Source organism: Octopus bimaculoides, chromosome 1, assembly GCF_001194135.2.
Source record: "Octopus bimaculoides isolate UCB-OBI-ISO-001 chromosome 1, ASM119413v2, whole genome shotgun sequence".
In the NCBI taxonomy this organism is placed as follows: Eukaryota; Metazoa; Mollusca; class Cephalopoda; order Octopoda; family Octopodidae; genus Octopus; species Octopus bimaculoides.
Genome location: NC_068981.1, coordinates 128981554 through 128999350, shown reverse-complemented (window position 1 = coordinate 128999350; position 17797 = coordinate 128981554). Strand labels below are relative to the sequence as shown.

Here is a 17797-nt window from a genome sequence, read left to right as displayed (position 1 = left end):
ATATATATATATATAGTACATTTGGAAATAACTTAATTGTACATTATTGGCAACAGTTATTTAAATCAAAATGTTTGTTTTACAAATTATTTTTATTTTCTGACAATTTTCTACAAAGCACATGCAATCATTAAACTTTACTAGTTTACACAATACATATATAAAAGTTGATGAAATAGAATTCTCCTTGGGTTATATTTAAATTTTATGTTTGCTTGTTTTTCTATTTGCAGGTGACTGCACCAGATTTTAAATATGAATCGAGGTGGAGTCAGTCAATGGTCAGGTGGCAAAGAAATGTCAGGCTTTGATTACAATTCAAATTATGGCAATCACTGGAATTCTGGAGCAACAGCCTGGGATGGTATGGGAAGCAGCAATCTTATCAACAGCAGCAGTAACAGCAACAACTTTTCTACTAGCTATGGAGCTGGATTATCTAGCAATGTTAGTGGTTACAAACGTCAGTGGCAGTCAGCTAGCCCAGGAGAAGAGAAAAAAAGTAACAAAATGATTAAATTGAATCAGTCATATGGTAGTCAAGGAGATCAATACGGTAGTGTCGATGCAATGTATTCCAATCAATCTGGTCAATACAATACAAACTGGAATGACTCAAAGAGGAAAAGTGCTACTTCAAATTGGGGATCAGTGGCACCATATAATAATAGTAACAGCAACAGCCATTGGCAGGGGAAATCTCCACAAAAGGGTATGAAAAACTTTGGATATCAAGCAGGATATCAGGGTAACGAGTATTGCTGGGATTACTCTGCTGAACAATATGTTGATGAATCAGACTTTGGTGAATTTGCCACTGGTTATTTTGATAACCAAGGAACAATTGATGATTATTATGTTGGTGATCAAGCTTATCAGTATGATCAAAAACAGCGTGGCGGTAAATTTGGTGGCCGAGGGCAACGTGGTTCTGCCTCCAACCGTGGTGGACGTATTGGAAACCAACCAATTTGGGGCCAATGGCTTACTGATGAGAACTCTTTGACATTTGGCAGTGCTGGGTCTAGTCCTTATGGAAGAGGCCGACGTGGTGCAGGAAGAGGTGGTGGTGGTGTTGGATCTGAAATTAACCGCATCAGAGATGCTATCCGAACTGTTCAAGGTTACAGCGACATTGATCTAAGTTTCTTACTTGATACATCTGATACCTTCAGACAAGGGAATCAATATAAAGGGAAGTCTGGCAGAGGAGCTGGTATTGATGGTAAGTTACTATATTTAAATATATACATCATCATTATGTAACTTTATCCAGTTGACATTTTTGTAAAATTTTCAAATTTAATTTACATAATAAATTCCTCTTTGTTTGTGTGTGAAAAATTGATTTTATTTATGATTTAAGTATTTTAAATTTCTTTTAGCAAAGAGAGGTGTTGGTTCACGAGGAAAACTACAGCGTGGAGGTTTGGCAAATTTTGGTGATCGAGGTTCATTGAAAGCTGGTCTACGAAATCTCCAGGCTGCTGCAAAAGGATTATCTCAAGGAGTCAAAGGAAAAAATGCAAAAGCTTCCCCTTTGCAAGGAGTTAATTTACCTGCCGATACGTCAAAAATGACAATATCTGAAAAAATAAAATACTTTACCCTCTGGCTCAAGCGTGATTACCCAAAATGCAATGCTATTCAAACAATTGAAAATGCTTTGACTAGCTGCAAACTTAAATTAGATCATTCTTATGATGTTGAAGAGTTGGTGCGCATTGGTGGCCGATCTATGTACACTGCCAAACTAACAGTTGAAGGTAAATTCATGGCTAGAGCTGTAGCTGCTAGTAAAAAAGAGTTAAAACATGAAGTTTATAAAAAGGCTGTTGAGGTTCTGACAAAGCAGTCTGTTGCGTCCATTGTAAAACAGAAAGATCCAGGTCCAGAAAAAATGAGAGCAGAACTGACTAATTCTCTTACTAAGAATAAAACTGAACCTTCCTGGGAAAAAGTGGTAGATATTTGTAAAGAAAAAGGTCTGAGTTGTGCTCCAGAAAAAACATTTCATGGCAATGAAAAACAAGTGGGTTTCCAACAGTTAATTGCACAGCTCAAAGCTACCAATCCTCAACCTGACAATGAAATTTCTGCCTTCATCCAAGCCTTCTCTGCTTCACATTGCACTTTAGAACATACTTACACTCCATCAGATTCCAGATTAGCTAATGGCAAAGCTGTATTTTATGGCACAGTGACCATTGGAAATGTGGTGGTTGGACGAGGTATGGGTTGTAAGAAGAAGGATGCTAAACATGAAGCCTATAAACAAGCTATTGAATTCATAAAAAAGAATACTCTTGAAGTTGTAATGAAGGGCAATAAAAAACAGCCTGTGGAACATTCTGGTTTCAACATATCTAGTACTGAGGTGAAATCTCCAAAAACAACTGGAGAAACAGCCACTTTCACTGATTTATCATCTAAGCTGGAAGCATTAATTAAATTAATCAAAGAGTCAGCACATAGAGCAAATACAGTTAATGCTGTTGATACAATGGCTGTCCAGTGTTGTTTGTCACCAACTTGCCTTTATCGTAAAGTTGAAGGTGACATGCAGAAACGGACGCTAGCTTGTGAACTCTATTTGGACAATCTTCTAATAGCAAAGGGTGAAGGTGACACCAGAAAGGATGCCCAAATTGGTGCCTATACAAATGCATGGGAGGTTCTTAGTACCAGTACACCCAACTATCTGATCAGTGAGCATCATAATCTCACCATGAAAGATAAACTTGATCCAATGGTAATTGACATAGTTGTGAAGGGATTTGGAAAATATGGTGAATCTAATTTGCCAAGACTTCGCAGGCTCAGAATTCAAAGTCCAGAAAATTCCAAATCTATTGAGGATTTAGTAATTATGGAACATGAAGACTGGAAATATGATCGGCAGCGACATGCTTTCTGTATTCTCAACAATAGTTCTACAATGTGTGGCATGTTAATGGAATGGGAAATAGAACCACAAGGAGATGTTTTCAAGTAAGTAGTTTTCTATTTTTATCTATTGCTAAACAAGTTAAAAATACTCAATGACAGATTTTTAAAAGTTTTTTTCAAAATAAAGATGTTAGCTCAACTAAGCAAATTAATTGTATTACTTTACAATTGATTACCTTAACAAATTTAAAACACACTTCAAGGATTTGATTGCATGCTTAGAATATGGTGAATTTTTTTTGTTTCAGAATTAGGTGATAATCATTAATGCACAATACTTGAAGTTTGTAAAAGCTTCTAACAAATCTTATCTTGCAAAACATGTTGGTGTAGTGTTATTTTAATATAGCTGATTAACTGTATCTGTTTCAGTTTTTGAACTTGTGTTGCACTTTGAGAAGAGCTTAAACAGTACAATTTCTTTTATGTATCAGGCAGAGTAAAGAAAAAATATCATTTTAACAGCTTAAAATGTGAATAAAATTCTGTTGAGAATATACTCAATAGAATTTCTAAAGCAACAGTGAATGTAAGTGATCTTGACTAAAAGAAGGCTTAGATGAGAATGTTGTTTATTGACAAGTTATACCAATAGAGATATTAAAGTAATAATGAATATATCTTTAATATTTGTTAGTCAAATACTGGTTTTATACTACTTGCAAAATCAGTATAATTTCCAGTTTTGGTGATTACGGTGCACTAATTATAAAGGCTATGGTTCTGTCACTGCTCAGATCTTTTGATAGATTCATTTTAAATAACATTAATCAGTTTTCATTTCTTGTAATATCAGATTCTTGTATCCATTTTCCTGTGCTGGTGTAAGGGTTGGAATTTGAAATGGTAGAACAACCTGCTAGTTACAACGCTAACAGATGTAGCAGGATTTGAATATACAATTTTCTGCTATAGTTTCTTAATCTGGGAACAACTGTTTCTTTTAATGTAACAGATACCTTGAATAAATATATAATTGAATGTATGTGTCATTGATGTATTTTTCAAACAGATGTAAGATGCTTATCCAGAAGAAACTAATAGCTGAGGCCTCAGCATCTTCAAAGAACAATGCTCGTAACACTGCTGCTGCAATTGCTTTGATGAAACTCTATCAAACTCAAGATGTTATCAGAGTAAGAATGTCTTAGTTATCCTTTCTTTTTACCATACATTTAATAATTTTCACTATAAGCATTATTGCATAACTGAAGACTAGTTCTTTAGATATGCTTCTACAAGTTCCTAGCAAGATTTTTCCCCCCTCCCCCAAGTCTTTTTTACTGTAGGTTGGTCTCATGGCAAGAGTTGAAAATTTTTTAAAAAAATGTTATAAGAAGGCATTGTGAATGACATAACTTAACCTACACAACTGTATTGATATGATACAAATGAAAAATATATTTTTAATGACCACACTTATATTTGAATGTTAAAAATGTGGAAGTTGCAATCTAGTGTTGAAAAATTTCAGGTTAAATGCATCAGCTATAGTCATGAATGTTCATTAATAATGAACATTGAATAAATTACTTTATACAATTTCATATTTATTTATAAATTATTTTCCCTTGCAACCTAATATTCTCTTCATAGATAAGCATTTTTCAATACTTCAATTTTATCTTCAGTAATAAATAGAATGAGTGCTAATTAAGCTGTAAAATAAAATTGTTAGCTTCAGAAAACTATTTTTTCATTTAAATTCTTTTAGAGATATATATTGCAAACAGCAAATAAAAGAAATAAAAAATTAGTATACATAAAAAACAGCAAGCAATCAAAATCATAATGCTAAAGAAACTTACCTGAAAAGCTTTATTTAATGTTCTTTGTAATCAGCGCTGTCTTTCCTGCACTCATTACAATTAGCGATACACTATTAATACCTTAATGTTGTGCATAACTCTTTTACTAGTTTCACGGCTGTGGCCTAAGTTGAATAAATTGTATTTGTAACTGTATCTGATAGTAAAATTTTAGTGTTTTATTGGTGCTAAATACTCATAATAATAGGACATAACTTTCAGAATATCTGCATTGATTATTCCAAAATTTTGAAGGCTGATAATTACAATAGAACTTCAGGTTCTCTCTATCTTTTGCATATTTACAAAGTGAACCAATATTGTTGTAGTGCCAAATTTAGTTTTGACCCATCATAAGATCATGAATGCTTATCAAGAGTTGTCCATTTTACAATTAACCTGATGTGAATTATTGCACAATTAATATTGAAAGTTACTCCCTCTTTAGACTCTTAACGTTGTGGACCAACTTGGTAGAATACTATAATTTTGACCAGCAGATTTTATTGAAAAGGTCCAGTTTAGTGTGTTTAAAGCATTTATTCCTGTATGCAGGACAAAACTTAGAAAAGTGCAATGGTCCACAACTGATGCAGTTTTAATATGCTTAGAGATTTGAATAGAAACTTGTCTGATACTTTTGTAGTAGAACTTTGTTGTATTACCCTGACTGCTAACACAACAGAGTTAACCTGGTTTGAAGTCAACAAAATTCTTAGAACAATTGTGAATTGTTATTTTTTGTCTGGGCATGATTGATTCCATTTATAGAATATATTTATTAATGGAATCAATCATACTCTAACAAAAAAAAAATAATAGTCACCACTGTCTTAGAATTTTTCCATCTTAGTTATCTTTGTTGTGATGTAGTCAATCAAGATGATCAGTTTTAGACACTTCTAGTAAGGTTTCTTTTCAAGTAAGTTTCTAAGCAAAGCCTTACTTAAAATTTTATAAGCTTTGCTTCTGGATCATCTTTGTAGAGGATTTAGAAGAAGCATGTGTGTTGAATCATAGCAGGAAACTATTAACTGATTCTCTTTATTTTTGCTTTAGATCAAAACTTTTGACCTCCCTGAGATAAATCTTTCTTTAGGTTTAGCTAATTTTTTCAGTGGAACACTTTAAATGTTCAACTGAATAATCTTGAATTGTAGAATAATTTGGTGATTGCATTGGTGCCACATAATGCAAAGAATTTTGACACTGTATTAGCACTTTTGAGGTAAACTGTATTTACATCTTCATCATTATCATTAAACTCAATTTTTGTGTTAGCTGATTATTAGAGCTGTCAGTCTTTGTTGGTTCAAAGCTTCTTCCTTTTATAACTGATATAACTGATCATTGTGGTTTCTTTGCATTATCCTTGAGGCACATTGAATTGGTAGTCAAGCTATTTGGTACCAACCTGCCTCAGACTGTCTCTGGTTTTATGATACAAACTTCCTTATCTAAAGTGATGTAAATTAAAATCTTACATCAAAATTTCAAGTTAATTTATGTTCCAAACAAAAGTGAATAAGGACATAGTTATTTTATTAAATTTTTCATTGTTTACAAAAATAATTGAAACAAAGACAGCATATTTCAACAGGAATATGGTAGCAAAGGGGTTAAACATGTACAGGTATGCATATCATGTAATATCACTCAACATTAGCATAATAGATACAGTGTATAAATATTGACTGAATAGTTTTATGTATTAAATAACACTATAATGAAGTAATGTTATATTGGATATCTCTAATTTAAGATATTCTAATAATTTACAGGTACTTGGATGAAAAAGTAGTCCTCAACTATTGTATTTCATTTTGTCTTTTGAGTTCAAAGTTTATCAGACTCAACTTGCGTCATTTTTTTCACGGTCAATCAAAATAACTACATTAGCTTATGCAGTTGAATTACACTCTTTCCTTTCTTGACAACTGATCATGTAAAAGTTTAGATTTTATTATAGAAATATTGTAGTGCTTTTAAATTTGGTCGAAGCAAATTATACTTACATCTCATTAAAACGTCATTTTATTGCATGGTGAAGAAGTTTGCTTTCCAACTGTGTGGTTTTTGGGAACCAGTCTGTGGGTACTGGCATTGGCCACATTCAGTTGGTGCATTTTACGTGCCACCGGCACAGGAACCAGCTAGGCAGACTTGGTGTTGACCATGTTCAGATGGTGCTTTTTATGTGCCACTGGCACAGGAGCCAGTCAGTGGGAACTGGCCACAACTATGATATTGGTTTTACTTGACTCAAGAGGTCTTCACAAGCATATCATATCACCCAATGCATCAGAAGTATTCTTAACAAGGCCAGACAGAAATATAAATGAAGTTATATATGCCAATAAAAAACCTTTACTAATAAGTGTAAGCATCAACTTTAGCAGTGTTGAAATTTATGTCCAACAGACATAAATTTCAACACTGCTAAAGTGATGTCAGTACAAAGGCAGGCAGATGCATGCATGCATACATATATATGCATGGTGGACTTCGATATAGAAGCCATCTGTCAAATTCAACTCGTGGCATTGAACAGGTCTAGGTCATTTTAGAAGACACTTGAGGTACCACACAGTGTGGTTGAACCTAAACTACTGGCATCAAAGCAAACTCAATCATGTTGATGCTTACAGTTATTAGTAAAGGTTTTTTATTGGCATATATAACTTCATTTATATTTCCGTCTGGCCTTGTTAAGAATACCTCTGATGCATCGGGCAATATGATATGCTTGAGAAGACCTGTTGAGTCAAGTAAAACCAATATCATAGCTGTGGCCAGTTCCTCCTGACTGGCTCCTGTGCCAGTGGCACATAAAAAGCACCATCTGAACATGGTCAATGCCAGGTTTGCCTGGCTGGTTCTCATGCCGGTGGCACATAAAAAGCATGAACTGAATGTGGCTGATGCCAGTACCCACAGACTGGCTCCTGTGCCGGTGGAACGTAAAAAGCACTATCCGAACATGATCGATGCCAGGCTCGCCTGACTGGCTCCTATGCCGGTGGCACGTAAAAAGCACCCACTACACTCTTGGAGTGGTTGGCGTTAGGAAGGGCATCCAGCTGTAGAAACATTGCCAGATCAGATTGGTGTCTGGTGTAGCCACTGGCTCTCCAGACCTTAATCAAACCGTCCAACCTATGCCAGCATGGAAAATGGACGTTAAACGATGATGATGATTGTGTAATATGTAGGCATTATTGATGTGTGTTTATTACTAATGAATTTTCTTAATGCTTTGTTTATTATTTGATACCCTCTCATCAAAAAGATTCTAATATCAGTATGGAAATAGATTTGTTTATCAGTGTCAGTCCTTCATCTAATTTCACCATTTACAACTAAGACCAAGCAATAGCACTGTCTTGAAAATAGAAAATACTTAAATTTTGAATATTTTTATATTATTTTCAGATTGTGAGGAGAGATGACTCAAGTCGCTGGATTCCCTATGAACAGATTGTTGAACAAGGAAAAGTGTTGGAAAACAAATGTTCTGGAAATATTGACCTTCTTGGAGGGTTGCCTATTTTTGAAAATCTGCCTGATAACAAAGATGGGAAAGAACGTGAGAAAAATGCTGATAGTGATGGTTTGAACAAATTTGCTGTCAAATACATGGAACAGTTAATGAATGAGTATGTGGAAAAGGACACTCTGGATGATCTCATTTTTGGTCCTGGCATCACCTCACTTGAAAGGAAAGTAGTCACAAATATTGCTTTCAACTTACATCTGAAAATGGATGTCAGGCAACATGAAGGCAAGAATTACCTGTGCATCTCTAAAAAACTTTCTCCAGAAGAAATAAGTTATTTCCTCAAAGTGCACAACACTGGGCATGGCAAATATGTTTTGGTGCCCAAAGTGGAATTACCTGGTTCAATGGAGACATCTTTCAGCGACAATTCCTCCACAACCAAAACCTCAGAAATATCTAATTTGCAAGGAAAGAAAGATTTTACTATGGATGTCAGTGTGAATTAGTGTGTTTTAGTTTTCTGACTCTTTCCACCAATCTCCTACTCTAATCTAAGTATATAACTATCTGCCATTAAGTCATCATTTTTAATCCACCACTTTGCTATTCATATTTCCACTTCAAAAAGTAAAAAAAATGGTTTTAAAAATTTTATATAAAAATGTATATCATATACTTATCTAACTTTCTTTGTATAGTAACAATAAGGCTTTGCAATTAGTTTTAAACTCAAATCACTAACTATTCCATTATTCCCCCCACTCCCTCTTCCTACTTTTTGAAGAACAATCTAAAATTGTTTTTCTATTTAATGACAAAAAGATGTGATGCTCATTTTTTTATATTTTGCAACCTTATGGATATTGGGATATTTTAAAATGTTTTTCAACCGTAGTATTTGTGCAAGCAACCCTTTCTCTTATATATATATATATATATATATATACACACACACACACACACACACACACACACACACACACACACACACACACACGAATGACTTCACTATACAGATGATGGATTTAGTATCATCTGCTAATTTGATGGACTTCTTTATCAAATGCAGACTAAGTGAAGGTTTGCTAATGTTGCTTTTCTGATTGGTCACATTTTTGCCTCACAGATCACAAATATTTGGTTGATAAGAGTTGCCAATTTCATGCTTCTTTTTATATTAGACAAATTATTACATACTATTTTCTATGCGATAGCTCATTTAAATTTTCTGCTTTCCTCTTTCCCTATTTTACTAAAATTTATTTTCTAAAATACGAAAGACAATGTATTGATTGTATTTCCATTCCAAACTCTAAAATATTTTATCCATCAATTTAACATTATCTCGGTTTTGAGCTGGCAATATATTTTCTTAGTTTCTTTGCTGTTTTTACCTGTTTTGATAAGTGGTTTGGGTTTACTGCTTCTTCATTTAACTTCAGGTATTCATTTTTGGCACATTTGAAATATGTACCCTTATCCTCATTTATTTTGATATAATGATCATATTTCTGTTCTGTAAGATAAAACAGTGTATCAGTGATATAATTGAATTCACTCAATAATTCCAACTAAAACTGGTCTAGTATACTATCATTAATGAAGGACTTTACCCTATGATACTGCCTAGTATTGCCATTGACAGTTAATAGTATCCTTAAGAAACAAAGCAGACATCAGAAAAAGAAGCTGGGCAATTTTTGTTATTAATTCCGCTTTGAGAAATTATTAACAGAATCTAGTTTTATTTTATAATTATAGAATTATAAAGCCTGTTTGATAAAATTGATTGGAATAAATTGCTTAAATGTTTGTTCTGAAAATGTACATTTAAAGCAGTTTCTTTTAATTTTTTTTTTACTGAAGGCTAAATATTTCGGAAAGCTGACATCTGGATACAATTTCTGTTATAAAACTACTTTTCTAGGATGTACAATTAGAGGAATTTTTGTTTATAAAATGTCTCTTGGCACTGACATTGAATGTGAGCTACTTGTTGTAGAGTTGGCTTCACTTGTTGGTATTTAGAGATTTCTATTATACTATTGACTAGTTAGTTTGTTCCTTATGTATCTAGTAGTCTTTTTATCTTTAGAATTTTGGAGATGATTTACTATAGCAAGTTGATCACAGATGTCAGACGACACCCTTTGTGCTACCATCTTAAATCTTTTCGGAGTGTTTTTTACTCATAAAAAAATATAAAATACAGAAAACACAGTAGTGCAAGGGGCATGTATTTATTCAGATATTATCCATTTTGTTTTTCTATCTGTAAACTGATTAAAATATCTTTGTTGAATTTTGAGTGAACTTCTTTTTCCTTTAAGATACAGTGTTAAAAAATTGTTCCCTTTTTATAATAGGCATTGATTTTGGCTGTATGATAAAAAAAATTTTTTTATTGTTGGGAAGTAAGTTTGGACTTACGAAGCATAAATTGGCTACTCCACTAAATAATGGAAATCGTAGTTTTTAATATACTTCTCCCATTCCTTATCATTTGCTTTAATTGAATTTTTTTACACTCACATCAAAAATAATCTCAAAACATTTGTAATCTATTCTATTTCTAGTCCAGTTGTTCAACATTTTGTTAATTTTGTTTTCTCTTTAATATGTCCCTCTTCCTACACCCACTTTTTAAATAATTCCTATAATGATTGGGTGTGGTTGAGGGCTTCCTCTAGTGTAACCACATTATGGTTGCTATTAGTAATATTTTGTATAAAGTTTTAAGACAACAGAAAATTTGTGCTGCTTAAAACATTGAAAGCTTCTTATTGTCTTGACTTTTTTCATACCATTGTCATTATTAATTGGAAGGAGATTTATCCTTGTGAAATGATTAAATAATTTTTTTTTTTTTGTTTGTAGAATATGCCAAATTAATGTAGTATTCTACTTGATGACATTGTGATTATATGATAATTTTTTCTTTGGTAATGCTTACCACTTTGCTTGCAGATGTTTACTACTGATTTCAAATTTGTATGTTGATTATGAATCACTGTAATATCTATAGCAGAGATTTGGCCTGAAGAAACCAGCTTAGTTTTTGTTTAATTGAGGCAATGAACTGTTCCTTTTAGTTCTCGTTAATGATTTTAGTTATGCATTATGGTTGATTGTATAGTCACTGGTGTCTTATATATTAGAAAACTGAAATTAGAAACATTTGTGTTTTGGTTAAAAAAGAAGAAGAAAAAAACAAAAAAAAAATAACAAAATTCTCCAGGTAAACATTTGAAAATGTTAGAAGCATTTTGCCAATATTTTGCAAACTGGCAAATTCAATTCTTTGATCGGTTCTTTTTTTTAATAAAGATATTTGAAAGTATCAGTAGTGCCTTGATTTCATGATTTCTAATATCAAGTCAAAAGTATTTATTCAATATGGAATAAATAATCAAGTTTTCTGTTTATGTAAATTCTTTGTGATATTCTTGAAATGCTTTTTTTTATTATTCAGGCAGAAGAGTAGTACCAATGTTTTTTGTTTTTATTTTTTCCTGGTCTTTGAAATTGGTGATGTGGAATGAGAAAGACATGAAAGTTATTTTTGGCTTGAATGTTTGCACTAGAGTGGACTCTGATAAAGGCCAATTGGCATGTTTTTAGCCCACCCATGCAATATGACTCCAAGGACTTAGTTTGACTCAAATAGAAGAAACTTGCCATAGAGTGGGATTGAACATGGTACTGTCTGATTATAGCCCATACTTCTTAACCACATGTAGGAAATAGTCAAACTGTGAAATGTGTATACTTTGTTAGAAGAAGTCTGTCTATTGTAATGTGTGTGAGAGCAGTGATTACAACTGCTTAGGCATTGAAGGTTGGTGATTTTAGTTTGGAATTTAAGGTGTGCCAAATTTATAGGGGATTTGATGTTTGTTGAAGTGTTTGATGTTACAGGGAAAATATAAGGAGTTTGTGAAACTTCCAGCTCAAGGAAGGAATGAGATATTTAGAGAGAGTAGCTAGTGGTGGCATGAAGCTTTAGTCTGCTTGGAGAAGAAACAGTGGGACAGTGTTGTACAGTGACCCTCAACAAATAGTGGGTTGTATACTGTTTAATATCAAAAAATGCTGAAAGTAAAACAAAAATCAGAACTGATAACAATTTTAAGTGTACAATACAGGGATCTAAGTTGTCGTCTTTATCAAGGGAAATAATTCCTGTAAAACATGATAGTACTCGTAGCTTTTCTCGATGTCTACTTGTTTCTGCATGTTATGTGAACATCTTAGTTTTATAAAGCTGATGTTTTACATTTTAATCTTTAAAAATTAGGCTTGAAATCCATATAGTGTCCTCTGTAGGCTTCCAATAATTTGAAGGAACAAAAGCTAAGTAGTTAGAGATTGTTCTTTCGGTTCAAGTCATTAATGAAGGCTTTCTTAGTATAACCATTCCTTGTTTCATTGGACCATATCAAATGTGACTTCTTTTTTCTAGCAGGTAGAGCAGGTTCCTCCTCCAAGTACAATGTTTTGATATTTATATGAGCTAATAAGGAAATTGCTATGCAGTTGATTGATCTGCTAGAAATATCAATGGAATCACTCTCAAATCATACCTTACTCAAAAGGAAGGCATATTGGATAATAATGTTCTAGATACACTGAATTTGAATGAAATATAGGAAAGTTATTGCTGATTGTATATTTGTAGCTTAAATAGGCAATTGTAAAGCATCAATGTAGATTTAGAGAGGTATGTTGGCATGCTTTGAAATAATTTCCAAATATTTCAACTTTCCCATATATAAATTCATATTTCTTAAATTGTATTCAATGTAAAGTTTATTCTCCATGTCTTAATTCTATATTTGGAATAAGACATCTCCAGATGAAGCTTGAACTAAGAAATTTAATTTCTGGAGCTTAGTGTTTCAAACATCTTGCTCTCATTTTCCTCACTCAGTCATTCAGATTCTTTTAAATGTAATGCTTATTTATTTACATTTTGAATTAATCCTGCATTATCTCATAGATTCAAGACTTGATGTGTTTGCTCATTTTATTTTAGAAAACCATTGTAGGGTATGTGTGAGAGGCTGGATCAGGCCAATTTGAACATAAAAACAGGTGGAATATTTGGGATGGCTATGACTGGGTTACTAAAGGGTTAATCTTAATCAAATTTAAGGGTACAGTTTTAGAATAAGCATCTCCCTTGTAACTCTCTTAACTTTTTTTTTCCACATTTCTGCTTTAAATATCAATTTAGAATTGTGGAGAGGGAAACTTCAATATTTCAGATTTTCTTAACTTTTTGCCCATAGCACCAGTATTTTCATTTTTGTATGTATATTTTAATTTCTAACATTTATTTTTATCATCCCCACTTTTATAATTTTGCTATTTTTAAAAACTAGAACTTGAATAGTTTTATGCTTTTGAACCTCAGAGATTCAGAACCTTAATAAATTGGTAAATGAAAATTTTCTTTTAATCAGAAACTGACTAAAATTATAATGTTTACAGCTTCAGTTCTTTTTTTGCTTTTTATGTGTATGAGTATATTTTATGTGAATTTGTAATTATACTTTCATTTTTTTTTAAATTTCAGGAATAGGAACAGCAAACATATATTTATAATAAAGATTGTTTGCCCGCATAACATGGCAGTCTTGGTTTAGGATGAATGTTGCTGTTATTTAGCCCCAGGAGACATCGTCTCCAGCTGGCTATACAACACGATCTGTGTCCTTATATTTTTGAACAAGGGAATCTAACAGCTCAAAACAATATCTGTGTATTGCAATTTCTGGGTTGTTTCCCTTCATCAGCACAATAATTGTTTGGCTAGAGGTGGTGCTGCCAAATTCCTGTTCGAAATAGTTTTCAAAATGACAACTAGTCACTGATCTATAAATTAGAAAATTACTATTTTTAAATCTCGCAACGTGAGATATTCAGCAACAGTACTTGGTTGTAAAGATTGTTTGCCAACATAACATGGCAGTCCTGGTTTAGGACGAATGTTGCTGTAATTTAGCCCCAGGAGACATCATCATAGTTAGGAAATGTTATTCAATGCCCACTTTTCCATGCTTGCATGGGTGAGATAGAATTTGTTGAGGCAGATTTTCTATAGCTGGATGCTATTCTTGTTACCAGCCCTCATCCATTTTTAAACAAAGTAATATTTGCCCATGGCCAGACATTTTACACAGACTGGAAAAAAATATTACTTTTATGAGTGTAGGCAGAAAAGTGTATAGGTTGACTATGAAGGAGTGATGCTAGAGCTGTAAAATCTTGCATGCATTAATTTCAGCTTTTCTTATTAATAACTTCATTGTTTCTTTCCTGGTAAACATCTGAGAGTTCAAAGAATTCAAATGTAATTAGTAGTAACTTCTCTTGAAAATCCACAAAATTTGGCATTGTGTTGTAAGCAAGCACCTACAGAAAAAAGGTTTACCTACCAAGGACATTCATGCTGACATGGTTGCTACATTAGGGGATGATGTTCAGCATTATCAACCAGGAGAGTTTTGAAAATGACCCAAGGTCTAGATGTCCTACAACTGCCACCACCAAGGTAATCATTGATCATGTTCACCAAATAGTGATGGATGACAGATGATTGACTATAAATCAAATAGCCAATGCAATTAGCATATTTCTTGAGAGAGTTGAGAATATTCTGCACAATGAACTTGGCAAGACGAAGGTTCTACTCACTGGGTGCCCAGCCTGATTACATCATGGGAAAATCTAACATTGTTTTAGGCAGATCCAGCTGGTTTCCTTGAATGTTTCCTAACCCTGGATGAGTGTTGCATCACTTTGAGCTAGAGACAATGCATGCAGTGGAAATACCCCTCCTCACCTGCTGCAAAGAAGGCCAAAGTTGTTTCATCTGCAGGGAAGGCAATGGCCTCAGTTTTTGGGATGCAAAAGGCATTGTGTTTATGTACTATTTTTAAAAGGGCCATATTATCAATGAAGAGTACTATGCCAACTTGCTGAGACAGTTACAAAATGCTATCAAGATCAAACACTCAAGAAAACTGATAAAAGAGGTTTTGTTTTATCAGGACGATGCTCCAGCACACAACTTTCAATAGCTGTAGTGTGTGACTGGCATTGAACTGGTTGATCACTGTCTCTATTCTCCTGATTGGCCCCATTTGGCTATCATGTTTCCCAACATGAAAATGCACTTGGCTGGGAATCAGTATCGTGATGATGACGATGTCATATCTGTCTCTGATGACATCTTTGACCAACAAGATGAAAGCTTCTTCATGTACGAGATCCAAGCATTGCAACACAGATGGAAGAAGTGTGTGGATTGCAAGAGGGACTATGTTGGAAAATAAATCTCATTTGGTTACATTCCATGAGAGTATCTTGGTCAGCCTATGAACTTTTCAGCCAACCCTTGTGTGAAACTGGTGCTCATTTACAGCCATCACACAATGTCAAGACAAGGGTACACACACACAACTTTTTCATTAACTGATGTAGGTTGTTTGAGTTAGAATAACTCTTCAGTTATAACAACATTTCTTCCTTAATGTGACTCCCATGAAGGGAATAATACTACTGTTGTTTAGACCTAGGAAGCTGCACTGCTTCCTGTTGCCCTTGACACATTTCCTGTGTCCTTATGTTTACAAGGGGGAGACAAGCACCTCCACCCAGCTAAGCCTGCATCCGGAGACATGTTTCTGAGTCTTTGCTCGTCATCAGTCTGGAGTAGCATGACTTGTAAACATAAGGACACAGGAAATGTGTCAAGGCCAACAGGAAGCGGTGCAGCTTCTTCGGTCTAAACAACAGTAGTATTATTCCCTTCATGGGACTGTCACATTAAGTTGACAGCATACAACTACTTCAACGTATCACTACTGAATAAATCTCTCTCAGAGATTTAGAAATGTACTATTTCTAACATTTTTTCCTGTTCTTTATTGCAGGCAAATAAGTTTCAATTAAAAACAATGTATCGTTATTGAATACTTGACGAAAGGGTGCAAGCTATCCAACATCCACAGAAGGTTACAAGTTGTTTATGGAGATGACACCAAAAGACCTATGTGCACATATGGGTGAAGTTTAAAAAAGAGGAAACTACCATCAAAGACAAACTACGCAATAGGAGACCATCAACTTCGTCTACTGATTGGCATGAATCGCTTGTGAGTGAACGAAATGATTCACGCAGACAGAGGAGTCACAATTCGTGAGTTTGATGCACGACTGCACTGTGGGCATAACGCTTTGCAGAAAATAGTATTGAAGACTTTTGGTGTTGGAACCTGTGCAAAGTATACCCTAGCAGTTGACATCTCTTTTGAAGGAGAGAAGAGCAGATGTTTGCTCCAGTCTGTTGGACATGCCAATGAAAACAAAGTGGTATGCTTTGTAACTCAGATGATCCAGAAATGATGGCATAGTCCCTAAGATAGGGTCACATCTTTTCTCCAAAGCCTAAGAACTTCATGAGCCAGCGATCAGTACAGAAGGTCATTGCAGTTATTTTGGTGTATAATAAGGGCATTATTCTCTTCGATGTTCTTGAATGTGGTTATTGTGAACTGCAAGTGGTACAGTGAGACTCAAAATTCTTAGAGAAGTCAGTAGGAGGAAAAGACTGAACAAATATTTGAAAACAATCCATATTCATACGCACACATCAAATCAGGCATTCAGTAAATTTGGTTGGTCAGTGGTCTTCTTCCATCATACAGCCAGAATCTGGTACTTTCCAATTTCTACTTGTTCAATTCAATGAAGCATAGTTTTTGGAGATAATGATTTGATGGTACAGGTGGGTGTACATGGTTGTGAAGAAGGGGTACAACAGTGCACATTTGCATTTTTTCTAAGAGATTGTGCAAATGTATCACTTATGATAGAGACCATGTTGAGCAGTACATTTGTTACTCCACCATGATGTACAATTTGAATGATTTATTATCAGTTCATGAAAAACGTATGCTCACTTTTCAATTACATTCAGTATGTCTATGTATGCCAAAATTTACTGCCGGCTGGGCTGCATTTTCCGAAAGGGAGAAGAAAGGCAAAAAATGGAGGGAAGAAAAATTGAAATTTTGAATTTTTTTTTCACTTTCATAATCTCTGAGATTTAAAACACAGAAGTTCAAAGAAATTGTCAAAAAATACCAGTAAAACAATCCTGAATGGGATGGTATGCTTAAGCCCAAAACATCACCTATTACCCTTAATGAGGTCTTCTAAAAATACGAGTAGGGAATGGGGATAGGAGCTGACCTTTATGCTGTCACCCATTCCAGGGTGAAAAACTAGAGGTAGTCGATAGCTTCCGCTATCTGGGCGACCAAGTTAGTAGTGGGGGTGGGTGCGCTGAAAGTGTAGCTGCTAGAATAAGAATAGCCTGGGCAAAGTTTAGAGAGCTCTTACCCCTGCTGGCGACAAAGGGACTCTCACTCAGAGTAAAAGGCAGACTGTATGACGCATGCGTACGAACAGCCATGCTACATGGCAGTGAAACATGGGCTGTAACTGCTGAGGACATACGTAAGCTCGCAAG

At 34.2% G+C, this 17797-nt stretch overlaps 1 protein-coding gene across 5 annotated transcripts in view; it reads left to right on the top strand.

Annotated features, from left to right (window-relative positions):
• LOC106878071 (uncharacterized) overlaps positions 1-11599 on the top strand; it is a 30848-nt gene extending 19249 nt beyond the window's left edge. For all 5 annotated transcript variants that reach the window (XM_014927167.2, XM_014927176.2, XM_014927183.2 and 2 more), the window contains 4 exons: positions 234-1225; positions 1386-2991; positions 3962-4085; positions 8190-11599. In XM_014927167.2, the coding sequence (XP_014782653.1) occupies positions 256-1225; positions 1386-2991; positions 3962-4085; positions 8190-8762 (3273 nt within the window). In that variant the 5' untranslated portion in view covers positions 234-255 and the 3' untranslated portion in view covers positions 8763-11599. The remainder of the gene's footprint in view (positions 1-233; positions 1226-1385; positions 2992-3961; positions 4086-8189) is intronic.
• The last annotated feature ends 6198 nt before the right edge of the window (positions 11600-17797 follow it).